Source organism: Tauraco erythrolophus, chromosome 10 (genome assembly GCF_009769465.1).
Source record: "Tauraco erythrolophus isolate bTauEry1 chromosome 10, bTauEry1.pri, whole genome shotgun sequence".
NCBI classification, from domain to species: domain Eukaryota; kingdom Metazoa; phylum Chordata; class Aves; order Musophagiformes; family Musophagidae; genus Tauraco; species Tauraco erythrolophus.
This window is the reverse complement of record NC_141474.1, coordinates 686,015-713,848: the sequence shown is the minus strand read 5'-3', so window position 1 is coordinate 713,848 and position 27,834 is coordinate 686,015. Positions and strand designations below refer to the sequence as shown.

Below are 27,834 nucleotides of genomic sequence, written 5' to 3'. Positions count from 1 at the left end.
AAAAAAAAAAAGAGAGCTAGAGTTCCTATGAGCATGATAAACTAGGGAAAGAGGGAAGTTAAGAACAAAAAGGAAGAAACAAATGAAAAGAGAGTAGTGCTTATTATCAGCACTGTATAGTCCCATAGAACTGGAAAAACTATGTTCTGCTTAGAACTGAAAGGAATTCTACTACCTACAGGTTTAGATGTGTTTCCGTGTAGACTACCATGTAATTTAGAAAATTTCTAGGGATACCTAAGTATCCAGCTCCTTTCATGATACAGTAGGTGAAAAACCCTGTGACATGAGTGGCTTTTGAGTCTCAGGTCTTACATATGTAAATGTTTGCATGAAATTCATACGTGTTGCTGTATGTTTTTCATGCCTTTTTACTTCTTATGACATATAGTTTGTATGTAGTGCACAAATCTTTCCAGCTACATAAATAGTTAACTATTAGTATCACGGCACTGTGATAATAGCATATAACTCTTTATATCATACACTACAGGCTTTCCAGGTTTCTATATTTTCATCGAGGAAGGACAGATCCTGCCCAGTGTAAACCAATGCCAAAGTTGTTGATAAACTTGATTCAATTATCTTAAGTAACTTCCCTTATTGTCGTTTTTGCCATGGTACCCTCCTGATGCTGTGGAGTTTAACAGGTGAAATGCCTTTGTCTTCTACCTCGAGAAAAAGCAGTATGATGCTTTACTTTTCTGTTTGTGTCAACTATCAACTCCTCTCCACAACATTATTTTTAATAGATTAGTCTTTATGACGAAACAGAAATTTCCATACACAGATTAAAATCATAACGCTTCAGTCCTTTTGCATATACTGAAAAAAAAAAAGAAAAAAACCAGACTCCCACATTTTATCATTATATTTTAACCAAGTATATAAATTGCTATGCTTGGAGGAACACAGGGTATTTATTTCTTAGAATGATATGCATGGCTCAGTATTGCTGTGAATGTCATATTTCAAACAGAGAACCAGAGTAAGAATAAAGTCTACTTAAATAGACTAAAATCTGGCAGAAAAAAAAAAATACTATAAAGGTCCTCTTCAAACCATTTTATCTATTATCTGCAACATTTTATTATCACTTATTTTTACACATTAAGGATTTCATGAAAAATTGAAGGAAAAACATGCAATGGATTTTCATTTTCAAGGCTCTAGATGCTCCTGCAGAAGACACAATTATATTTTCTTATAAATCTACATGTTAGGTAGAAGACTATGTACTGGTATACTATATTTAGTGGAATTATTATAATAGTTGGAACATTATGAACTAGTATAACTGTGACACTATAGCTCTTTTGTGTTGGTTTAAGGGTTTTTCTATTTAAAAAAAAAAAAAAAAATTTACTTTTCTCAAAAATCAGAGGAAGAATACTGCAGTTACCTCAAAGACCATGAAATGTATTAACTATTCTCTGGGAATGAGAGGGTTAATTTGGGTAATCTAGAGAGATGTAATGAATAATAGTTTGATAAATTAGGAAGATGATGATTGAGACTGAATGGAGAAATCCCTGATCTCAATGATAACAATATATAGAAGAAGAAACTTCTTTGACTTCAGTGGAGTATATTCACTGTATAAGGTCAGAATCTCACCATGCAAAATGAGAAATACTTTTTATTTTGGATACATGATTCAGCAATAAAGTCTGTAGGGCAGTGATGAAACTGCCAACTTTTCAGACACTGAAGATCTGAAAACACTGTGGTAATCACTCAGTACTACAGAAAGTCTCCTGGATGAATACTGAAGCTTTTCTTAAACCCAGCTCCTGCCACAGCACATGTAGGCATTAGGAGCATTATCGTGTCAGAGATTACATTATGGTTTTGTGGTCAGAAATGTAAATCCTGCTGGAGTCCTGCGTGAAGCCCTGCAGGCAGAAATAGTTGTGAGCTGCAGAAGACAGAGGTGGTGTAACCCTCAGAATCGGTTACCTGTAAAGGAGTCACATGTGAAGGATCTTTTCTGGGGTGTTTTGTACCATTAAATTAAGAGATTGAAGAGGATGATTGCAGTTTGAATCATAATTCAAAAACACCTGGAAGTGTTCCAGGCCAGGTTGGATGGGGCTTTGGGCAACCTGGTGTAGTGGAGGGTGTCCCTGCCCATGGCAGGGGGGTTGGAACTGGATGATCTTTGAGGTCCCTTCCAACCCAAACCATTCCATGATTCTATGATTCTATGATTCTACGATTCTATGATAATCTGTAACAGTAAAATATGAAACAGAAATGTATTATGGGATTAATTCTGTAGGAAAAATAATATGAACACTGAAAACTTTCAACAGCCTTTTATTATTCTCTAAGCTTATTTCTCATGACTGCGAGTTTCTGTTATGCTGAGATGTTCTTCCTAATCTGACCTTTGTGTTCATACACGTTGTTGATATGTTCTATCTCATATTTCCTAGAGTTCAGAGGCAGGGAAATGTTCTGGGAATTTTATAGTCCTTGCCTGACATTTTCTGACCTGCTGACAGACAGTAGCTGTCAATTAGAGTGTGGAGGACACTGAGAATCCTGAAGTAAGTTTCTCAAACCATAAACAAAGCACTGCACAGCCAGAATAAAGACCAAATTAAAATCCATACCAATCGGATTGCCTCCAAATTAGTGCTGGAATGCTCTGCTCTAACTGCATTGTTCAATGTGCTCACTGTGGATCTCTGCATATTAAAACCCTTCTGAGTTTTCTGGGTTTATTTACTTTAGTGTTACTTTTTAAGGAAAAAAAAACTAAAAAGAAAGAATATGAAACATTTAAGAAACCGTAGTATGAATTGTTTATAGGTTTTTGACAACTGTGATGGCAAGCGTGTGAGTGCTGTTAAGGTCTCTTGTTTACATACATATATTTATAACCTGCTTAGAGTTTGGCAGTTTTTATTTCCTTGGGTTGTTATTTTTTTACCCTTCTCTCTTGACTAAACTACACAACTGATATAACAAAGTCCTTCAATTTGTTATGGTCTATCATGTCGTATGGTCTATCATGTCGTATGGTCTATCATGTCGTATGGCCTACCATTTCGCATGGTCTATCATTTTTTCGTTGTCATTTTGTGTTGATTGTTTTATTTTTGAAGTGAAGAATAGCAATCTAAAGTCTTTCAAAAATGCACATCCGAGCATCTCTATTACGTGCTGTTTTGTTGTTTTGAAAACATTTGATGCTGTGTTACCAACTAGCTGGCGATGTTGTAACCTCTTGCACTCACTACTCCTCTATGCACATTGCTGAGAGTACAACGAGACGGCGTGGTTTGTATGACAGGCTGCTGAAACACATCCTTTTAGGGGTGCCACACTACAGCTGCTGTGATGCATTATGCCAATTATGCTGCTGAGCATGCATTCTGAGAGCGTTCAGCAAAGCGTGTTATTGCATTAACTTGCTGGGTCTTTTTTCCCCCTTTTCTCTCACTCTCTGGAATAGTGAGGACCAAATTCTCAAAGGAATGGTGCTGGTTTACACCAGCTGAAGAGCTGACCTCTACGTTACCTTTTAGCGAAAGCAGCCCCGGAGTTTCAATTTAATTAAAACTCGACTGTCCGAATGAATTAAGGTTGGTTTTAATATCATCACCTTAAATTCTTGAGTAAGATATGGAAATACATCCCTAACCTTTACACTTGGTGTATTCTCAGAATTAGTTAACGGTCCACACGTAACAGTCACAGGATTTTGTTGTATCTACGGCGAATTTGATCTAAGGATCTCCAACAGCTCTCCGACGTAAATATATTAAACCTCATATATTTCAATTTTGTAATGAGACACACACAAATCCTGTGCAGTAGGACATGGTGCAGAGGCATCTTAGCCACCTGAGATTAGTTTAGCTTCAGAAAAAGGCCATAGCTGTGGAAGTCCAGGGCTGCCCCTGAGCAAATAAATACTGGTGAGAAACACAGTGTATTTTTCTGGGCACAGCATCGTGGTACAGATTTCATGTTATGTCCTGGTTTTATGTTTTATCGATGTCAGCACCACGTACCAGCACATGGCCTCCGTGCCGTGCTTTGTGGCAAGGTTCAGCCAGGCTCAAAGACCAGAATATCAGCATTTTGAGCCCAGCTCTCTAAACTTGCCTATCCCAACCCACAGTTAAATTCAAATTACTGAAAGATCCTTAGGAGCTAGATTACGCCCAAAATGTAATGGAAGCTACATGCCTAACTGCAGTTCCAGTTCCTCTGGTAAGATTAGATAATGACCCAAATTTAAATTTAAAAATCCATATCTAGCCATATAAATAGTGAGCTGATCTACTGAAGCTTTTAATAATGAGTGAGATTTTCAAAGTCACCTGCAAAAGTCTTGAATTCTCAAAAAAAAATTCATGAGAGTTTGCCACATCAAGACAAAGATTTGGGAGCACGATTTCTACGTATTTTCTGAAAATCTTATTTTTCAACTTTCATTTTGAAAAACATCAAGCTTTAGTCTTGCATGAAGGCAGTCTGAAGGTAATGGAGAACTTGGAATTTCATAATGAACCTGAACAACACTCCTCCTTGAAAATTTGTGCTGTGGCCTTTCCTTGACTTGCTTAACTAATTTCACAGTACCTACACAACAAGGAAGCCACAAATTTTTGAAAAGAGACAATCATTTCTGGCTTTTTGATCCCTAGGTTTGTATAATTAAACTTACATTTACTATTTCATTTCTTCAATGGCCTCAACAAACACCTGCTGTCACAGTTCTTTCTGGCCCAATGGTTCTAACTGTGATTTTACATCTTAAAGATCTTGTTGGGTACAATATTTTGAGCTTCCCAAGTTTGGGTCATTTACAAGATTTCTCAGCCATATAGTCTTAAAACCAGTCCACAAACTGGATGGGGAAAATGAGGGCAAGAAGGATTGAAGATCTGGATTTCAAAAGTTTCAAAAATTTGACTGTTTGTACAAAACTGTGAAAACTACCTACATTTAGAATTTTCTGGAAATCTGACAAAAGCACAAGCTTCATAGTATTTCAGCATTTCTACTTTTGATTACAGCAATTACTTGAATCCACAGAAAAACACATTCAAGTATGAGGTATGAAAGAAAAAAAAATGAAGCAAGCAAGCTTTTTCAGACGAAACAAAGAAATAAAAAAAAAGTCTGGATTTCAGTCTGAGTTTTGAGTGAGAAACTAATTTCATTACCCTTAAGTTTAGTCGCTAACAGCCCACCATGAGTCATTCATGGGTTAATTACAGATAATCAGATATATTTACCATCACAATAGAGCCATGTCTTATAAACTATTTGTAATCTAAAGTTTTCAGAGACAACAAAAGTGCTTAAATCTCTCATAGTAAAAAAAAGTGTTTGGGGGGAAGAAAAAAGCAAACTGCACAATAAAATTTAATTGAAATTAGAGGGCACATTCTCAAGGATGTTTATTCTTTCTCACTCAAATGGAATAAATGGGCTGTAATCTGGCTGTAAATAGCTGATGGAAAATTCAACTTGTGCATCTGTTCTTCTATTGCACTGTGGATGTCCCACAGCTGTTTGGACCCTAAGGTAACACCTACACTGTATTCATCTGTTCCAACTCCCTTGAAAGAAAACGGATTCTAGAATGGAAGAAGACATCCTCCAAAAGACAACCACTGTACAGCCTCACTTTGTTAACCAGAGATGTTGTACTTGCTTAACGTAACTGTGCTTATACTTTTGCAGAACACAGTGGGAGTATTCAATAATATTTAATTGACCATGTGACCAATTTGTTTCTTTCTGCACAATTCTTCGGACTTAGTGCTGAAGTTCCTTAGTGACAGCGGTGGAATTATGGCTCCTAGCAAACAGGAATCAGGGTCGTTTGAACAGGAGCATACTGCTCTCCCAACAGCGTTAGGCTGAGAAAGCAGAGTGAAATCCAGACGTACTGTGCACAGCCCTCTCCCATCTACCCACCATTGAAAAAGTCTCCTAATCCATTGCTAGGAGCATGGATGCATGATCTCAGGGTAGCACACCAAGGTCATTCTTCCACTGGGCCATGACAGGACACATCGTCAGAATCACGGTAGATGCTACAGTAACTCATGACCTTCATGTCTTGTTTATGCCATCCATCAATCAGCAAAGGAGAGAGGTCAGTCCTATGGATTAGGGTCAATGCATACTCCTATATCTCAGGTCCTTGCACCTCCCCCTGAGCCTCCAGCTATGGTTAGATCTCCAACAGGTGCACATTAGCATGGCTGTACAGAAGGGAGAACATCGCCGAGTTGGAGGAGCTGAGAATATTGCTCATTGAAGATACCATACAGGGAGAGAAAAACATTTACTGACTTTATTTGTGTTCTGCTTCCACGACTACACAGGATTTTATTAAGCAGGAGGAGAGCATACCCCATCATCCTAATAGGGATGTTAATAAGGAGAGTCAACAGCCATCAGTGCATCTGAAGAGACATTTTCATAGGAAAAAGCTTCTACAATGAGCATGCAAAGGAAGTAATGTTGGGCCTGCAATATTTCAAATGCAACAGGATGTACATTCATATAAATGTATATGCAAATTAGATGCAGCCCTCAGGCGTTTGGTGAGTTTTCAACGAGGCCCTTGAGGCTGCAAACTGTTGGTTTAGCATATGAGCCTAACCACTTACAATAAAATCCATGCATTAAAATAATATTGAAAGAATGTATGTAACGGGGACTTTTAAATAAATAAATATTGATATAGGCTCTGGGTAACTCCCATGGACATTTGATTTCCAGTTGGAAAATGTCATGATGCAGTGATTTTACCTTTTTTAATGTGGAATAATCAATGTATTGTCTATGTGATTAATGTGAAGCCTCAATCAGTTGTGCTCATGTTATTTTTAAGGATAATTATGTCACGGCTAACAAACTTGATTACAGAGAAATTTTATTAACAAACTTGATTCATCACATACATCTCTTCCACTCCAACACTCACGCTGCACATTAACAGATTTTGCTCTGGATGGTATTGTGTTTCACTAGATAAATAAGAATTAAACATGAAGACTTTAATGTTAATTCTTACTTCTTCCTTCTTTATACTTTCTTTTCTCTGTGACATAACTTAGTTTTTTTGATAGAAAATCTTAATTATAAAACTTATCAAAATTTTATCTTCCTACATCTGTCTTATGAAACAGTGTATCAAGACCTGTAAGAAAAAAATTCACCTATCACCTATCTCAATGAATTTGAATAAAGAATATACAAATTGTTCATGTGTTCATCCTTTGAATTACGTAAGGGAGAAAAATGTTTCATTATGTTTTGCTTTCCAAAGAGAAATTCTTAGAATTTGGGAAAACAGATATTTATTGCTGGTGATTTTTTTTTTTTTTCCTAGAAGACTGACTGAGCTTGATCATTCTCACCTAATATTTGATCTGTTATAGGCCCCCTTTAAGTACTGGAAAGCTGCTATAAGATCACCCTGGAGCCTTCTCTTCTCCAGGCTGAACAGCCCCAACTCTCCCAGCCTGTCTCCATAGCAGAGGTGCTCCAGCCCTTGGATCATCTGCGTGGCCCTCCTCATCATGTCTTTTGATCTATGGTTTAAGCCTTGCCTAATCAGAATAATATTTTTTCGTTTGTTTTATTCAGATACGTATTCCCAAAAGGATAGTTCAGTTCTTCCTAGCAAGAGTGTGTTATAGGAAACACTCTAATACTCTCAGTTCTCTCCTCCTAAAATATAAACAACTCTGCTAGTGCAGTAGAGTCTAGGATACTGCATATTAAAAAGCCATCCAAAATGTAAATAATATTGGCTGACATAAAAGGAAGGGAAAACAAACTATTCAAAAGATAACTATCCTTTTTGTTGTTTTGTTGGGGTTTTTTTCCCAAGTAAATGAAGTTATATGTGCATGCAAACTGTGTTTTTTAGACACAGAATTTCTATCTGAGAGTTAATGAAAAATGATAGTATCAAACACTAAATAGATTCTGAACATGAATTTGATTTTTTTTTTTGTGAACTAATCAGCAATCAAAAATGATTATGCATTACTTGGAAAACTTCTAATATAAATTTAGAATTTTGGGATTTCTAAACCTATTCCAATACCTTTATGTCATATTTCTTTGATACTGGTCAGAAGGGAGTTATGGTAAGCAAAGAGAGCTTTTCTTGGACTCCTTTTGCAAATCCCCAATTCCATCTCTAATGGAGAAGGCAGCTTTGAGCAGAGCTATGGTGAGCAAGCCGGACTCAGAGGTGCTGTGTCTTAAAAAGTTGTCCAGTAGTTTACTGGTGTAAAAAGCATTGGGTTCATTCATTCTCCTCCCTGGAGCAGCCCAGGAGGGGAAGGCACAGAGCTGGCTAAGGGACACCCTGGTCCTCAGGTCCCCCCGGGTGCCACTTCTTCCTAATCAGCCCTCAAGCTGACCTGCTGGAACAGAGAGATCTGGCTCTGAAGCTCTATGGAAAGCCTGTGGTCTAACTAACTCAGGTGTCAGTACATACGTTTTCATAAATAATTTTGAAATATGCTGCTTACACCAGGGACCTGGAACTTTATTTGATGCTTTTCCATTTTAAAACCAGCACTGTTTCAAAAATCTGTGTGAGAAGACAAGAAAATGCCTTTCCTGGCTGCTGTTGTGTTCCTAGTTTTTAACAGAAACAGGGTTTTTGTTAAGTGTTCTGACAATAGAAATTTGTAATGCAAATGTTCCTGGTGTCTCAATGAAAGCAAGCTAAAAAGGGGGGGGGGGGTGGTTCATGTACCATCACTGTTGCATCTGATGTGAGAATCATTTTGGAGAGACCCCTGCAGCCAATTACCCAAATCAGATTTGCTGATGGACTGCAGCTTGCGTTCGTACCCATCTCAGTGAGGAGGTGGAGAGAAAACTTAGCAGCTTCGTAGCGCTTGTAAAAAACTTTGGACGTGCAGAACGTTCATTATGTAAATTGTTACTAAGCAGGGTTGAATTTTTCATTATGACACAAATTGGCTTTAAAAAAATTCAGTGAATAGAAAGGAGAAATTTCTTTCAGACACTGTTTTGTCTTTACACGCCTATATTCTATCACTTCAGTTGCCGCTGGTTTAAATTATAAAATAATTAAATAAATAAAATTATTTATTTATTATTTATTATTATCTTAACATAGCAGGAAAGGTTTGCGTGAGGATTGAGGGGAGGAGCCTAGTTCTAAAGCTTGATGTGCCTCGACATAGCAAACAATGAGATTATGGAAAGTCACATCAGAGGGACGGGTGGTACGACTGTCTGCAGCAAGACTGCGTGATCCGACGGGCAGCCCGTCCGATGGGCAGCCCTCAGATGACTCTGTGTTGGTTCTGCTGCGTTTTCAGCTGTGCTGCCTGCACAGCCAAATGCCATCCTGGACCTGCAGATGACCAGCTCCGAGCTGGGGTTAGCTGCCGTGCTTGCTGCCAGCCCACGATGGATGGGAGGGGAGGAATATCCTTCATAAACCAGCAGCCAAACTGAACAGGTGCTGTCAAGCCACAAATTCTGATTATATCCTTCTTACTGGAAAGGCCCTGGCACTTCCAAGGAGGTAAATTTATATTTACTTGAGTAACAACTAAGGTAGTTGGAAACTGCCGTTGGTTCAAATGGTCTCTAATGAAGACCTTAGTTACCAGTGGAAAGATTCAACGAGCAGAATGGATTTTAAATCACATCTCACATTAAAAGCTTCATAATTAATACATATTCAACAGCAAGTTAAAATTTTATTTGCTCTTCAATGCTGGAAATGGACTGAGAGGTTATTGCAAACAAGAAATGTTAGGTTAGAGAGGTCCTCCAAAGAGCTGTTGTTGCTTTACCTGCTGGGGCACTGATCTCAAACAAGGTTCCTCCAGTGCTTTGAAAGACCTACAGCAGTCAGTAGGCAGGATGCTTTGACTGACAAACTGTACTAAGAGAAGTTCTTAGTACAAAATAAGATGTGCCTCCACAAAACTGCAGAACCAAGAGCTTCAAATTGCTTCAAAGGTCAGGGGGAGGGGAAAAAAAAAAAATCAAACTAATGTTTTAGTTAGAGGAGTACAATGTCTACACTTGGGGAAAAAAAAAAAGGAAAAAGAAGAATAGAAGCATGAGGGAACTGTATGCGCCCATACACAGATGCAAGTCTGCCTATAAATGCAGTTGCCAAGCACACATGTAAATGGAGATTGTCCCAACGACCAAACACTTCTGTAAGGGCCACCTGTATCGTTCAAATTACGGATCACTCATCCAGAGCAATATCTCTAGTTAGACCCTCTTCTAAACTACAATCTTCACTCTCAATTGAATGCTTTGATTCAGGTAAAAATGTTCTGAACAAAAACTACGGTTTTGCTAACAAATCTCTTCTTACTAATCAAAACACGTTTCTCCTGAGAAGCAGCCAGTGAATGTGGACATATATGTGCAAGTTGGGCCTAGAGGACTTCCCCTACCTTTATGGCAGTGGAGGCAATCTGGATGTGGTGGAGCCTGCGCAGCGTGCTGTCCCTGTCGATGAAGTAGGACGCCGCGAGCTGGTGCAGGGTCTCCAGAGTCACCGCAGAGCTGTTGGCACTGGGATCACTTCCTTCGGATCTCTTACTCAGCTTCCGTTTGTCCACAAAAATTGTGAGTGACTCCTCTCCTGAGTAGGGAAACATGAAACCACAGCCTTCATCAGTGACACCTTCTGCACGTTTCATTTTGCCAGAAATAGGGTGGCAAGCCAAAGCTTTCCCTAAGTTTTACGTTTAGATGTTCCTTCCTGGTGGCAGATGCAGATGCTTCAGTGCCTAAGCACATGGACAACAGATAATATTCAAAGTATTTATTCTTTTTTGGTGCCTCGTGTGAATAACAAATATACAACCGGACACGTTTACGTCTCAAATGCAATGACATTGGTGATGAGTCTGTTACACTAGCTCCTATTTACCAACAATATAGAGATATTCTACAGACACTAGATTTAAATTAAATTGCATATAAAATGTGTTTATTTCCAAGTTCATAGATTCATAGATTCATAGATTTCTAGGTTGGAAAAGACTTTAGAGATCATCGAGTCCAACCATCCCTAATCCCCATTAAACCATATCCTCAAGTAGATCATCCACCCTATTCTTAAACACATCCAGGGATGGGGACTCAAAGTTTGCTGAATACTTTCATTTTTTAGTATTCACTGTTAGCCTACAGGAAAATGAAACCAGAGTAATATTTGAAATTTTTTTGTTGTTTCCTTCTTTTAAAACATGTATCATACCTGCTTTCAGAAGATACCTTGCTACAACTTGTTGTAAACAATCTTGTTATAAGCAATCCTGTGCTTTCTCGCGGATGCAGCAGTGCTAAGATACCTGAAACCTGATGTAACAGATGTCTGAAACCAAATTTATATAACTGAAAGGTATAAAAATGTATAATAAGAATAAAATAAAAAATAAACCAAAGGAAACATAAATGACACTTTCCTAACTCCCAAAACAGTTGCTTTTCTGGAAGCAAAGAGAAGATCCAGCATCTTATGTTGTGGATTTCTCACTTCCTTTCTCCTTAAAAAGACATGGAGAAATACTATCAAATTTAGAAATTTTAACTCCTATAGGATTATTGAAAACAAAACCAAAGCAAAATCTCACTTGTTTAGCTGAGTGATTTCTTAAGAACCATTCAAGTTCGGATCTACTGATACTGTTAAATTTATAGGGAAATTTCCATGTTTATCATTTATTTCATGGATGCTTTTCCCCTGTGTTTCAGACTAAGCAAGAATTCATTCATTTAGTAATGTGTTTAGACAAAACTCTTTGCTTCAGAAAACAAATTAGAAAAGTAATCTATTAACTCAGTATTTTCTTCTGCACAACTTATGTCTGAGGTAACTACTAAAAAAATTTTCTCCCTTTCTGAGACTATGTTTAGTAACTTGCATTCTTCAACATTAATCTCAAGAATCGATGAATGATATCATTATACCTGTATTTTAGATGCTGAACAACTCCACAGAATGCCATTTCCTTGTTCCTGGAAAGGAAGCTACCCTGATAGGGTCTGACTTGCCACTTGTGCTAGTTTCATTGCTCACCCATCTGCTACGGTGGCATTCTGCCCATTCAGAGTGTGGGATGCCAGCTTCGGATGGGTTTATGTGCCAAAAAATATAGCCATAGAGGGACAATATGTAGGATGAAAACATGACATCATCTTTAAAGGGAGATAATCTTGGTGGGGAGCAATGCTAAACGAGGAATGCAAGCCTCAGTGCAGAAGACCACATCTGTTGACAAATCTGACACATCGCTACCTCGGCTCGCAAAATTCATTTGTGTTTGGAGAACGAGGAGTGCATTCATGGTAATCCATGTACCTTGCAGTGTTTCCCAATATCTCACAAATTCAGAGGACAGTCAGGCCCTTCAGACCTTACAAAGGCACAACGGTCATTATCCAGGAGCCTCTTATCTTAATTACACCTACTGGGCTTGACCAGTGCGTTCATTTTGTCCGGGAAGGGACAGCGGCTGCCCAGGACAGCTGGCTACTCCAGCTGGAGCTTACCTCACTTTTCACCACTACGTTTATACTTCTCCTCCTGCAGTTTCATAACGGGTCTTTTTTTGTGCATGCAGGTATCAAAGCAGCGATTAATTGCCAGAACCCCCAAGAACCAGAAATTAAAGCAGCCTCTGTAAGTAACAGGATTTCCCCATCCAGTTACCAAATTTTTCTGCTGTAATAAGTGGACATAGATCCCCATTTTATTTAACTGCTGCCAAAACCTCCTGCAAAGCAGGCTAGGGTTGCTTGGCAGGGCAGGCACGAGCACGCGTTCTGCTACGCTACGCCGACACGAGGTGGTGCCGGACCCGTGGCCGGGTGGGCCAGTATTCCCACCGTGCTGCACCCACGCCAACTGCTGCGAGCAGAGAACTGGAAAAGCACAGCAAAGTCTAATGATTTGTACCCCGAGAGAAATTTGCCATCAAAACTGGGTTTAGATCCCAGTATTGCTGGTGTTCAACCATGCCCATGCAATAAAACCTGCCTTTTCAAAACCTGCCTTGTGTCTCCAGCCAGTATGGAAGATGTTTCCGAAATGAAAAGCAATGGAATGGGCTGAGATTTGAGCCAGGGGCCATGGGCTCTGTGCAGCTGCTTGTGGAGCTCTAAAGACACAGCTGCATTAGAGCAGACAACATCAGAACTCACAGGGGTAAGTACTGTATCAGTGACCAGTTCAGACTGTGCAAATAAGGGGCAAAATTGCACTAGGAAACTTCTTTTCATTTTTCCCCTTTTTTTCCAGAGACCTTAGCTAGTGTATTTAGATTAAAGTGACTTTGGCAAGCTTGACCAGCTTCCTACTGAAAATATCTTATAATGAGTTGTAAAGTAGAAGAAAACAAGCCCTTAATGTTGCAGAAAATCTCTGGAAAGTAGAGAAAAAAAAAAAAATTTGAGGTTTCATTAGTCAGTACACCACCCCATTTTGCTCTGGTGTAAACTCTTTTGATTGATCTGTATTAGTTATTAGCAAAGATGGTGGGACTGGTCAAATTTTGTTATTAAAAAACAGAGTTTGTTTATTTTTCTTCTGTCAAAAACATCTGTTCTCCAGGGGGCAGAGAACAGAACTGCAATAAAAACTCCCATTTCAAAAAAATAAAGACAGTGTTGTGTGTTGCATTGTTTTGATTAGAAAATGTAAGGAAAATAACCTTTGAACCTTCTCATAGTTAACTCATCATCTTATTATCCCAGTTCTGCTTGATCTCATGCTTGCTATGGCAGTTGCTGGTGGGTGCGTGTTGGCAGGCAGGACCCCCAGCATCCCCAGCCCTCCCATCTCCATCCCCGCTCCGTGACAGATATGTTTTGTTTTTCATGCTCTGTAACCGGGTTGAAATGATTTTGAATGTTTACTTTGACTCAGATCACATCAGATTACATCTCCCAAGGTTGAGGGAAGGCATGTAGCTGGAGTGACAGGGCCTTCAGTGTAAACGAAAATCTCTGCATTGCCTTTGTATGGAATCTCAGACAAGCAGGTCCCAGTTCATCACTGGTATTCTCAGGCACTATGCTAATACCAGGTACGATCAGGTATGTTTCAAAAATATTTGCTGTTCAAAAGACATCTTAGAGATTTTGGAAGTTTTTCATCTGTCAGAGATCATAGAATCATAGAATGGTTAGGGCTGGAAGGGACCTTCAAAGGTCATCTAGTCCAACCCCCCTGCAAGGAACAGGGATATCTCCAACTAGATCAGGTTGCTCAGGGCCTCGTCCAACCTGGCCTTGAACGTCTCCAGGGATGGAGCATCCACTACCTCTCTGGGCAACCTGTTCCAGTGTTCTACAACTCTCAATGTAAAAAATTTTTTCCTAATATCCAATGTGAATCTACCTCCCTCTATTTTAAAACCATTACCCCTTGTCCTATCACAACAGGCCCTCCTGAACAGCCTCTCCCCATCTTTCTTGTAGGCCCCCTTGAGGTACTGGAAGACCGCTATAAGGTCACCCTGGACCCTCCTCTTCTCCAGGCTGAAAAGGAGGCTCCGGGGTGACCTTATAGCGGTCTTCCAGAGATGGGGTTTTTTGTTAGAAAAAGTAGATTGAAAACCAGAGAACTCTGCCATACGTTGGTACTCTGGCATCCATGTCACTGCAGGATTGCAACAGGGCTCCCTTTCACACCCAGACCTCCGGGGTTTGTAAAGTTACGTCACCAACCCATATTTAATTTGTGGAAAACAATCTGAGTTTTAAGCTAATTCAGAGAAAAATAAACCCATGTGAAAGAGACTCTTCTGTCACGTCTGAAACATGGTCGAATCTTTTTTTTTACTGGTTACAGTCTGCCACTGTGAAATAGGCTAAGACAACACCCAAGCATTAGCTAAAAAACATGTGTGGTTTCGAAAACTATTCAAGGTTATGAATTTTAAGAACTGAAAAGGATTAATGACAGTAAAGACAAAGAAAACACGATTATTCAGCATCAAATCCACACAACTGTGCTTTCCACAAGCTCTGAAAGCAGCGTTCCCTCCACTTCACAAAATTCAAGCGCCGGTTAACTTCTCTTTCTGAGGTTTAAAAGAGATCACAGCATAAAAACATTTGGCCATGCTTACAAAACGATGCCTCCTCATCCCATGATTGGGTCAAGAAATGAGCAGGGTCGCTAAGCTGATGCTTTAGTGCCATGTAGCTGCTGTGGCAGACAGACCTTCACCAGGGGACAGGAGACTGACATTTACACTAGAGACTGACCTTGGCACAATATATACTCATGTTGATTACAGCCTACAAATACTTGAGAAGGGATGGTGGGGAGGTGGGGGAAGGGCTCTTTACATTAGTGATGGGTGATAGGACAAGAGGAAATGGGTATAAGCTTAGTCAGGGGAGATTCAGGTTGGATGTTAGGAAGTATTTCTTCTCTGAAAGGGTTGTCAGCCACTGGAATAGGCTGCCCAGGGAGGTGGTTGAGTCCCCATCCCTGGATGTGTTTAAGAATAGGGTGGATGATCTACTTGAGGATATGGTTTAATGAGGATTAGGGATGGTTGGACTCGATGATCTCTAAGGCCTTTTCCAACCTAGAAATCTATGAATCTATGAATGTCCCTGCGAGCCCAGGAGTTTGCAAACTTGTAACTTTGCCTATGTATTTGATTCTTTCTAGGTTTATATGAACATATTTTCCATGATTTGTATTTATAAGCTAAACTAACTCTTCAGTTGAGAAAAATGTTCTACATGCTGTTTTTCAAACAATAAAGCACGAAATAAAATAGATATATAGAAATTTACCCAGACACATAACCCATCCGTAGCCATTTAGATATGTCTCCTAAACGACAGTTCATCAGTGGCATTCAGAAATTAGAAATCAGTTTTGTGAGCATCTTAAGAATATCTTCAGGAATTATTTAAATAAAAAATGCAAATTGCCGTCGTTGACATGGTAGAATTGGAATAATGCTTTAACAACTGTAACTAAATATAACTCTCTATTGAAGGAGTAAGTATATTTTGTTATAAATAATAATACATATTCATATGATTTAAATACTTAGTGCTGTTTTCTGCTTCAATTATTGAGAGATTGTTTTCCTGAACCCACACCATAGTGATGATGAAAGGATCATACGCCTTGATTTTTCAAATTTTCATCTGCAGACTGGATAGTGGCAGGGAAAAGCAGTGATCCAAGCAGTTCCCATCACTTCGTGTCGGAAAGTGAGGAAGCAGTAATAAACAAATAACGCTCAAAGGCAGCTATATCTGAGCACCTCTGAGAATACCTCAGTTAATAGCTGTAACACATGGTAGTAAAAGGTAAAAATAAATAAATAAATAAATTGTTATGCCTTTGTTATAAAAAAAAATAACTTAGTACTGGTGGAAAATCTATTCATGTGTGGGTCACAGAATGTACCATTAGGATTTCATCAGGTCATTTTCCCAAACTTAAGCAGATGCTGATGAAAGTGCACAGGTTCAAAAGTATATAAATTAATGTCAGGCCAGATGTGGCATCATTTCTGTGGTTCAAGTGAATAACAGGGCACGTTAATTCCATATCTACCATCTGTTTTAGGATTTAAATTTTTCTTCATTGAGTAGATGAAAGAGAATATATTTTTGCTCTTTTTTCCTTCCCCTTAGCACCCATAATCTTAAGTGCTGGGAAATTTACACACCTAGGGGGATGTTCACAAGTCTGGTGCTAAATTTTCAAGTTTCTTTCTCACATCAGCCATTTGAGACTGGATTCTCCCTCCCTTATTTGCCAAGAGTTTGGGTCTTACCTTGGGAGAAGTGTTACAGAAAACAAAGGTCATATCAGCAGTTAGTGTAAGTGATCATAAATCCTTCAGAATTCACTGAGATTCACTGTTTTACAACACCTGACAATTTCTCCCACCTCTTTATGCAGACTGATATACTGCTCAAGAGGAATGTTAACCAGGGGCAGAAAATCTGAGCCTTTTTTGTTCAGTGTGTAGAATAGCAAAGGTGTAACTATCAAACTCTCTTGTGGGACTGAAATCAGCAGAGAGGGGAATGACAAGAGGTTGAAGCTGAGCTGATCTGCTGACACCTATTAAGATTGTCTGTTGTAAAGACAAAACCATCTTTTTTTCTTTCGATCCTCAAAGCCATCAATGTTATCAAAGGATATTTCTTGACCCAGAGAGGAGAATGTTTTGATGATCTGGTAATGAACACTTTGAGCAACTGTGACTGACATTAACAGAAAAAATAAATCAATATCCCAAACATTGAAGTTTCCCAATTAGCCAATCACTTAAAAAGGATCTAGTTCCATAAGCAGCAGCCTTGGCAATCTCCTGCAAATTTGTTTATTCAGAACAGTTACCATGTTTCCAGATGCAAGGAGGACTCATTTGCAAAGTCCACTATCCTTCCAGTACCTAAAGGGCCTACAGGAAAGCTGGAGAGGGACTTTTGACAAGAGCGTGTAGTGATAGGACAAGGGGCAATGGATTTAAACTGAAAGAGGGGAGATTTAGATTAGACATAAGAAAGAAATTCTTCCCTCTGAGGGTGGTGAGGCAGTGGAACAGGTTGCCCAGAGAAGTTGTGGCTACCCCATCCCTGGAAGTGTTCAAGGCCAGGTTGGATGAGGCTTTGGGCAACCTGGTGTAGTGGAGGGTGTCCCTGCCCATGGCAGGGGGGTTGGAACTAGATGATCTTTGAGGTCCCTTCCAACCCAAACCATTCTATGATTCTACTATTCATCTTGTAAAGTGTCTAAATCAGACACAAGTCACCCAAATGCCTGGAACAAGAGCTTATCAATTCATTGTAGTATGTTAGTTATCTGTAGTTTGCTCATCACCAAGTCTCTTAGTTTGCTGAGTAGCCTTTACATCTATGTGTAAGAAGAACATTAAAGTGAATGGCTTTAAAGTGGAATCTACTGATATTTTTGTCCTCCTACACTTATTCCACAGTGATGTCCCAGCCTTCACAATAACTTCCAGTTCTGAAGGTCACTGCTACACACTACTTTTTGTAAACCATTGAAGTGTACAGCAGCTAATGCTCTTCTATCTTGTTCAGCAGGCTGGATCTTCATTGTATCGTGATGTATTAAAAAAGTATAAATACAGAAAAAAGAGAAAAAGTAATAATGTGTGTTGTCTCTTATTCAAAGGAAAATCTTTGGTTTTTGGACTGCTGGTTGAAAGCTGATAAAAAATTTAGAAATACATTTCAAAGAGTCAGAAAATATTTTAGGTTGGAAGAGACTTCTGGTGATCATCTAGACTAATTCACTGCTCAAAGCAAGTCTAATTAAATGAGGTGCCCAGGGACTTGGCCAGTAGAACCTTCTCTCGCCTTCAAGGATGGCCCTTGCATGAGACCTCTCTTGCAGTTCTGGTCAGTGTTGGCTGAACTGTGTAAACTTGCAATTTTGCTAACGTAAATGGGATATGTGTTGTCCCAGAGGAGTGGAGGAAAGTTCCTCACCTCCTATAGATGGTCCAGCTCAACACACCATCCCCATGTGTGCACAAAATTTAACAAAAATGAACAGCCACAGCTCTTCTTTCTCTGCAGATTCAATACTACAGACAGTCAACGCAGAAGCAGAAGAAGTTCCTTGTGTGCACGGGCATGTGAGCTCACCCTACTACATACGATCCTCCTATCACGCAGCTTGAAGATGCTCATTATGGACGTTTGGCTTGTGCCACAAGAAGATAAAATCTCCATAAGAAATAGAAGCAGTGAGAAATGTGACTTTGCACATCATCTTGTGGCAGCAAGAAAAATAGAACTTCCCTCCGTTCTCATTTCAGAACGCCCTTGAGGAGTATATTTCTGTGTTTGTGAATAAAGGCTTGGGAACGTATCGCAAACAACCATGTGCAAGAGTTCCCTTTATGGTCAAAAAGGGATATTCATGAAAGCCAAATGGTCACAGAGGCTCACAAATCTTGCCACAGGATCGTTCGCTTGCCAAGCTTTCCTTTATGTCCATGAATACAGATGATTGGGGATTCATTAGACAAAAGTACTAGGCACACTCGGTTGGTCTTCTGCTTTTAAGTAGCTACATAAGTGACAAAGCTTTCTGAATAAAACAACCTGTAATTAAAGGGAAAGTACGAATGTATTATTGAAAGAAAAAAAAAAATCTAATTACATGTTAATAAAATGTGGACAAGCATCTCTGGGAATCCCCATTCAATCTGGCCCAAAAATGAGAACTAGCACATACAGAAAAGCATAGGGTTATTAGCTGCCTCGTGAAAGCATTCTTAGAAGTTACTAATTCCCTGTAATTATTCTAATTGAACCAATTTTTCAAAGTATTCAGCACCCATCCAATGATAATGGAAGGCAGCAGGTGTGCCTGAAATCATGCCTAAAAATTGAGGCTACGGACCTAAACCAAACCTCTCGAAGTGGAAACAAAAACTCCCTTTGACTTCACCAAGTGTTGACAAAGCCCAGAAGCCAACACTGTCTCCCTCCAAGGGGAAAATTTTGGCAAGTAGGTGGCAGCTACTGCGTTTTAGAGCCTTTGCGAGGCGATCTCAAGAGAGAGGAGCAAAGGGAACCCTAACCTAGTTTCCCCGTAGAAAATCAAGAGGCTTTGGGGAGAATATTGAATATTTAAGCTACGATTTTCAAATGCCTTCAAAAGAACTACCCCTAAGGTTTAGTTTTTACTTAGGGCTGTACTTAAACAGTGTCAAGTCCGTAGCTCTTTTGTGATGAGGGTGATAATGGTGCTTTGTACTTTTAAAGAGTAGCTAGGCTTGTGTTAAACTGTTTTCCCCCAGTTGCTAGGTCCAATTTCATTTTTGGAAATGAATTTCGTTATATGGCTGTTAGTACTGAAAGTTATGCTAGTTAATTAGCAAATAACTAATAATACTAACCAATATTTTTTACTGTTGGATAATCCTTGCATTAGGAGACATACTTACATAGAGCTAAATCTTTAATGATTAAGCTTTATCTTTTAAGAAACGTTTTCTTTCTCTTCTGCAGTTAGTTTTTCTGTTCAGGTGTGCTATGCACTGTATATACAAGGAAATATACAGCCATTTATAAAAAGTGTACTTTTTGCTTGGAAGAAATATGCTGAGTAATTAAAAGAAATTCTGGGAATTTTATTCCAAATTTCTAGTCAACACATGTAATTTGTTCTTAAAATTCTAATGGTGATGGATTTGCTGTAAAAGCAGTAGTACCCAAAATAATGATAGGAATTAGTTCTTTATTATTTTAAATAACTACAGCAAGACAGATGTTCACCTTGTTTCTAGAATGGTCTTTTCAAAAAGGAGCTGCTTGAGCCATTTCAGTTGTTATAGATCTCAGATATCAGCCAGGAGAGAATAGGAAAGCTGTCATTTCCTTAATATATGGTTAGAATTCAGTTATGAAATGTATTAAAGAGAACCATTCCTCAGGTGAATAAAGGATTTTGACAAGACTGTCCTGCTAGAAGGATACTCAATCACCAGAATTATCTTTAATATAATCACCCACCAAGGGATAAAACTGCATTTCTAAAATGTCAGTTCATTTTGTAATGCCTAGATGGATAATCACAGGTACTAATTATCTTTCATTCAGAACAATTTATGCTCTCTCTTGAACATTAGGCCTCTTCACTGGATTTCTTCAATCCATTTGGTGACTGGATCCCAATTATGCATCAGGCTACCCTTTCCAAATTAGTCCGTGGGGACTTAGAGATGCAGATTCCATTAAGTTAATAGGAATCACATGGCAAAGCCTCATCATCCCATTTTGAAAATTTAGTCCCACTGGTTGAGTGGAGAATAGTTCTAAAACAGGTAGAGTGACAATATAGGGACTTCTCAGCAGCCAAAGTAGTTTAAAAGTCTCCAAGTTGAAAAGATTTGTTGGAAATAATTGTTACTGGTTTTTTGCTTCATCTCTGCAGTACTGTAACGGACCCAGCTACTTGTGTAATATGTTATTATGTAAACTGTTATATACAGAATATTATGTAAATATTATATACAGAAAAAGTTATATATAGAAAAATTGTCACTGTCTTAATGACTTCTTAGTGCAGAGAAACACCCCAAAAGACCAAAAGCACGCGCACCAGGATCTCCAGTAAAGTACCTCGATCGCAGGAACAGGATTTCTTATCTTTTTGTTCATAAAATTGTTTACATAGCATCAATAAAGCAAAGTTTAACATCAGCAGAAGAAGGAGCCATGAGTTTTGTAGAAAAAAAACCTCTTCCTATGCTGTAAAGTCAGGCCAGGGATAGTTGCTCAGCCCAGCTGCTCTGGAGCACCACAGTGTTACAGAGAAATCAGTTGTGACCAAGGGTTTTAGTTCAGCCACACCAAACTCATGCACAATATTTCCAAGTGTTATCCCTACCTCCCAAGGTAGCTGACAGTAGGAAATGTGTCCCATATTTCTTGATAAGGTTTTCTGTGATCTGTTGAAGGGTTGGGCGGCGTCCAAGTAGCCTTATGTTACGGAAGAATTCGGGGGCAAGCGGCAGTGGGGAGCCAAGGAAATTTCTTCTTTCGACAGCAAGATTGTTCACTTTCCAGCGGCCAAACTCTCTGCAAAACAAAGCAATTCTCCTTCAGAAATATGTCATTCAGACAAATGTTCTTCATTTGCAAACTACTCTGCGCTGTTGACTAGCTGGGGGTGACTAGCTGGGTATTACAAGAGGCCTTGACAGTGATACTCCGTCATGTGTTATAGGCACAGGACAAGCAATGAGGGTTATTTATTAGAAGTGGAGGCTGTACTCCATAACAAAATCATTGTTCAGAAAAAAATAAATACAGAATAAGCCACTTGGGATGCTGGTGTTGCTATTGTTTAGCCTCTCATATGAATATGGCCCTAGAACAACTGGATTTGCTAGAAACTGAAACTAAATTAATAATTTCCCCAAATTTGGACCAAATGCAACAAGTGTTTCCGTGAGCACAAGGCAGATTTTAAAAATATTTCAAGAAACAGGCCATGCTTTTGATGGTAAGCCACTTAGGTACACAGCTGGCTAATTTGAACAATCGAAAGAAGCGCTGTCACACCACATTTGACCTAACTATGATATTTCCAAGTTTGTGTACTTTTGGGCTTCGTTTTGAGGAAATATGCAAGCAGTAGGTCCAATTCCTAAAAACAGATGACTTGTCAGTTGTGGGAGAGATATAAATGAATTCAAAGACTTGTCCTCTTCCCCTCTGCAAAATAAATCAATGAGAGCAGGGAAAACAAACAAGCCAACTACACAGCAATAAACACATCTTTTATTCATTTACTTACCAATTAAGATACCAGATAGAGTTATTAGTGGAAGGACTCATTGCCCTCAAAATTTAGGCAAGATACACCGTGTCTGCAGTGCGCCGATTTTGCAAGGTGCACCAATAGCTGGTTTACTTACAGACTAGTGTACCACGAGAATTAAGGTCCCACTTTTAATTCGTTAAGAAAAAAGCTACCACTTTGTCGAGCCGTTCGTCTAGCTATGTCAATTAAGATTTCCCTTAGATAAGATTGCAGAAAAGCTAAAAGATTAGAGAGCTTGAAGGATCCTACTGAATGTTCCAGCTAAATATAGTACGACGTTCATTTACAAAATTAACACAGAAGGCAAAAATCAAGGATGCAGCAAGTAAATAACATTTGAGGGATGTCTGAAAGAAAGCAGTTTCCTTCGGCTGCATGACTAGGATGAGTTATGAAATACATAATCAACACTAACATATTTTAGTACTTTTGAGTCCACAGCCACTAGTAGACCCCAAACAAATACATTCTTGTATAGCCCTTCTACTTCCCAGCATGCTCCTGTTTCTCTTGCAGATCCAAACTGGCTTATCCCCAGTCTAGCTTAAATATACACTTGCAAGAGGTGACAATTTGGTGCAGCTCCTATGAACTGCCTTTCCTCTCAGACACAGTCTTGGAGATGCCTTTTTTTTATCAAAAACTAATTGGAAGAATTACAGTAGGAAAAGCTTTATGCAACTTACCTGAAATTTAATGCAATTTGCAAGTCAAGAGCATGAGACTAAACAGATACCCACAGTTTCTTAAAGACTCTGCGCATCACCAGTGTGCCTAAATTAGGATTTGGAAATTGCCATTTGATAGTTGTTGGGTTTTTTCCAACTTACTTATCAGGTTTTAAAGTTTTCTCTTGCAGATTTACTTTCCCCTTAAGAAGCTGTAAAACCAATAACCTCTTTTTTTCAGCTTTTGTGGAACTACAGCATATTAGTAGAAAGAGATGAGAAGAATTACACACAAATATTCTAAAATTAAAAAAAAAATTAATTGGGTATTAATGCAGGCATTAAAAACAGTGACTTGCCCTGCACTGTGAGTGTACTTTTCAAGTGAAAGAAAAACAAAATAAGAAAACCAGTCTTTTATTTAAATTCTGTACTTTCTGGGCATATTTGAGTGGGTTTTTTTCATTTTAATATAACAGAAAATATAGGACAATTGTAGTTCCTGAATAGACCATCAACACAGAATTAGTTTGACAGCAAGAAACAAATACAAGCTTTATAATATAAAATATTCATTTTATACATCAGTGAAACCTTGTCTTCTAAACTTGCTAATTGACTAATTGTCTGTATCAAAGCTGAGGTTCAAGCACAAGAATATAGAATCATAGAATGGCATAGGCTGGAAGGGACCTTAGAAATCATCTAATCCAAAGGAAAAGTAACAATTCTTATAAAAGCTAATTTGTTGCTATTTTTTATTCAATTTTCATTGCCAGAGTTATTAAGGACAGAGAAGACCACCATAATCCCCTCACTTGCCTCCTTTTTAATGCTGTCAAAGGAATATCACCAAATGGCTCTTGCTGTCTATATCAGCAAGTTGTGACTGAGGAAGAAACCATTGCCCAGAGAAACATCTCATCCTGACTGCTGATGCTGAAGATTTCTCAGAAATTTTCAACAATCTGTTGTAGTACTTAGCTACAAAGAATGCATTTTATTTTCAGTTTCAACATCGCCAATTTCAGTTTCAAATTTTTGGAGCTTTTAATGCATGTCAGGCCGACTAAAAGTTTTCCTAAATATTAGATGTGTTCTGTGTAACTAATTACAGCTCTTGTCTGAATCTCCTCTTACTATGGGGCTCAGGTGATTGCCTTCTTTTGTGCTTCTTTGTGAACTGAGGTTTTAGACAATACGTCTTACAGCTCTTCTCTAAAAGTGGCAAATGATTTCTTGGAAGAGTAAAACTAGAAACTATGGCCTCATCCATATCAAATTCAGAAGTAAATCCAAGTTGAGGTCCTCCTGTTCTACCACAAGTCCTTTATTCACTGAATCCAGGGTTATTCTAGCACTAGGAGAAATTTGTTAAATTGTTAATGCTGAACTTGAGTTCAACTTGAGTTGAGTTCCTTCCACAGTTTTTGATATTGGAAGATTGTTCTATCTTACGTTGTTTCAGATAGATGAAGTAGGCTAATGCTTTTGTAAAAGTTTCAGCTTTCTTTTTTGGTTCAGAGCATATCAATGGAAACTATTAGTGCAGCAAGTAATCATCCTTTGAAATTCACTGCTGAGGAAACTGAGGGAGTAGAATATGGAAGCTGGATGTTTTAAAAAAGACGGCAGTTTTAGAACTCTGCCACAGACTGAGCTGAAGCTTTTAGAGAACTTACAAAGTAAGTTTCATCTTTTCCTGAGGTATTTCTTAAATAAAGTGTTTTGAAATACGGAGGGATGGAGACCTAAACCCTCTGGGAGAGACAAGAGGAAGCTTCACCTCTGAAGACAAAAGAGGGACACAGGACACCAAAAGTGCGCTGCCTGGCTGCAGGAGCAGTGATACCTGGATGTGGACAGGTAAAAAGCGATCAGCATCTTTTCCAACAGGAACCTGAGGAAAGACTTCAGACTTCAGAATTAACTGGGTTTATGAGAGCAAAATGTAGGAGCAGGGAAACCCGGGCTGGAGCTCAGGGTGGGGGGTTCACGCCACACCGTTTTAGCATGCTGCGTGAGGAGGCTTTCACAAACACTTTCTCTCTATATGAGAGTCACTTGTAACTGCTATCCTAAAACTAGACCTAATTTTTCAGAAATTCGCTATAAGTAAAATCATGCCTTCATTTTCCTTTTACGTGACTTATATCAATATCTATATTTAAGTACCTTTGCATATAAGTTCCCCTTCTTCTCTGGATTTCACCTTGTAAGCAGCAATATGTTCTCTCCTATTTCCTTCTCCTCTCCCTTATCACACAGTAATGCTCAATCTTTATTTACCTGTTTGTCTTGCAGTCATTCTCTCTAATACAAACTCTCCAGCCCTCAAACGATTTTTGTACCAAATGTGCATTATTCTCCTTTGGAAATCATGTTCCTGTCCACTGCCAAAGGCAGACTAGCAGGCCTGACAGAGTTAATGATCTTCTTAGTAGAGAAAATACTGCTTTCCAAAGTCACTGGAGTACCATTCATCAGAAGAACACCTCCTACAGAATAGCATGGCATCAGTGCTGGCTGCTGGTCAAGAAAACCAATTATACACTGAATACAAACACTAGAGGTATTAGAAGCTTATTCTTTCCTCCTCTTCCTCTTCTTCTACTGTGTAAGAGCCAAGACTAGCAGCTGTCACGGTGCCATCAAGAAGCTAAGATTTAATAGCAGGTGGTACTCCCTGTGCTGCCCATCTATTTCCAGCCTCAACAGTACGTTACCCATTGCATAGAGCTCTTTAATGCTCAGGACAAAGCCTGCAGTTGAAAAGGATGATGGCTTTGAGTTTCTGGACTTGTACAAGAGAGTGAAATAACTCAGCCTGGCTCCTAGGATGAAGCCTATAATGGAACCGTGTTATTATCATAAGCAGTGCCAGAGACCACGGGCAGCATTCTCTCCATCTTGCTGTATATTGAAACAATGGATTTGTATGTCCTACCAAAAATCTGCTGCCTGGCTGGTTGGCTGACGCGTACGCAAGAGCCCTGAAGCCCAGTAGTGCCAACTCTGACCAGCTGTATTGTGTGCATGCCACAGCCTCTGTGGACTGGATGGAGTCTCCTGCCATTTGTTTTACTTAGAGAAATTTAGGTTGAAGAATGATCAGTCAGAGAGTCAGTGTGGGGTAAAAACAAGCACAATTTAAAATACAGCTTTTATTTCAACACTATTTCTTGTATTATTTCCTACTAGTTGCTATGTCATGACATTCAGAGTGATGTTTAATCAACGAATAATGTTGTGAGATGAAACACAGCTTAGTATTGTACAAGTTGTGGATATGTTTTCATCTTGAAAGAAGCTTAAACTGCAAGTGGATCTGAAACTAATTTTAGGGCAGCAGGTCAAAATGGGCTTTCAATGTCTCTTTTGAATTTCAAGCCGTAGATTTTTTTTTAAAGTGTATATAGATTATACATTTTCTTCTACCAACGCATTTATTTCAACACATCTTAAATCACAGTACGGGGAGATATAGGGAAAGCTCTGTATAAAACATTGAGTTGAAGGAAATGAGAAAAAAAATGCCATTGTACTGTAAAATTGTAGTGTGTAGAAGTTTTGAAATGAGAATATAATCTCTGCTGTTGCAGATGATTAAATCAGAGCCTACAATGAGATTTACAGAGAGTCTGATGGATTCTTCTTAACCACAACAGTCTCCCCTAAGGTCAACCATACACAAAACAGAGCCCAGGCAAAATTAGCAATGTTAGGCCTCATTGTAGGCAACCTATGTGTTTTATAAAACAATATTAGTACTGGTAAGCATAAATATTAACAAATAGTGTTGTGGCATAGTTTGGAAAGCACTCTTGGAAAATGAACTTCACATCGTTTTTAATACTAGAGATCTCTTCTGTGTTCCTCTCTTAATGTCTTCTAAATGAGGCAGCTCCACTCTTGAATGGCGAGAAGGTGACTGCTTCAAATGGGCTGGAATGACAAAGGGATGCTGAAGCCAAGTTCTCCCATGCAGCTGCAAGTTAATCTGTTGGCAGAAGAGCTCAATGGGAGAAATATATGGTGTTTTTCTCCGCCTACATTCTTTAAAAGCCTGAGAAATTCTTAATGCCTGAGGCCATAGCTTGAATAAGGCCAGGGGGATATAAAATGAAACTACTACCATATTAAACTTGAGAAGAAAAAGGTCAACTGAACGTTATAATGCTCACGATTTGCATCATCCACTGATCTGTGACTGAAGCTCATGTAAGCTGCCAGCTGCACGGACACAAACTCAAGACAAGCTCAGCTGCCTGGCTCTGATAGGGGTCATAACACCACCAAGCACGTTCTCTCTGCCCCATTCAATGCAAAAGGATTGTTGGGGAAAATTGTCCACAAGCTAATGCCTCTTTAGGAAACAGGCTCGGAGTACGCACACCACTTGGTCCCAACTGCACCACGTTCCTACAGATTTTATTAAAGGGGATCCCACAGCAGCAATATGACATTACTTGCAGCTACCTACCAGCAGTTCTACAACAGTCAAGCCTAAGTATGGAAAATATTTGCTAGCAGAAAAAAAAAAAAAAAAAAAAGAAATGAAAAAAATGGCTTTAAAGGGAAGATTCACACAGTTGTGGACAGAATCAGAGTCAGGTAATAACCAAGGCTGTGTTATTCACAGATTGTCAGCTGAAAAATTTCTCAATACCAGCACAGGTCATAGAACTTTCAAGGTTTTTTAAAATCAGTTAAGTGATGGAGAATCTGCCACAACCTTTACCAAATGTCTGTTACAGGCTTTTTTTTTACCATTCAAGGTGAAGAAGAAGGGAA

General features: G+C 39.0%; 1 protein-coding gene across 2 annotated transcripts in view; it reads right to left on the bottom strand.

Moving 5' to 3' along the window:
* The window catches only part of BRINP3 (BMP/retinoic acid inducible neural specific 3), a 216,519-nt gene that overhangs the window by 81,402 nt on the left and 107,283 nt on the right, over positions 1 to 27,834 (bottom strand). Inside the window, exons 2-3 of one of the 2 annotated variants that reach the window (XM_086617402.1) lie at positions 21,434 to 21,624; positions 10,458 to 10,648 (exon numbers count right to left, since the gene is read on the bottom strand). In XM_086617402.1, the coding sequence (XP_086473528.1) occupies positions 10,458 to 10,648; positions 21,434 to 21,624 (382 nt within the window). The remainder of the gene's footprint in view (positions 1 to 10,457; positions 10,649 to 21,433; positions 21,625 to 27,834) is intronic. The other variant, XM_086617403.1, reaches the window with a different exon arrangement.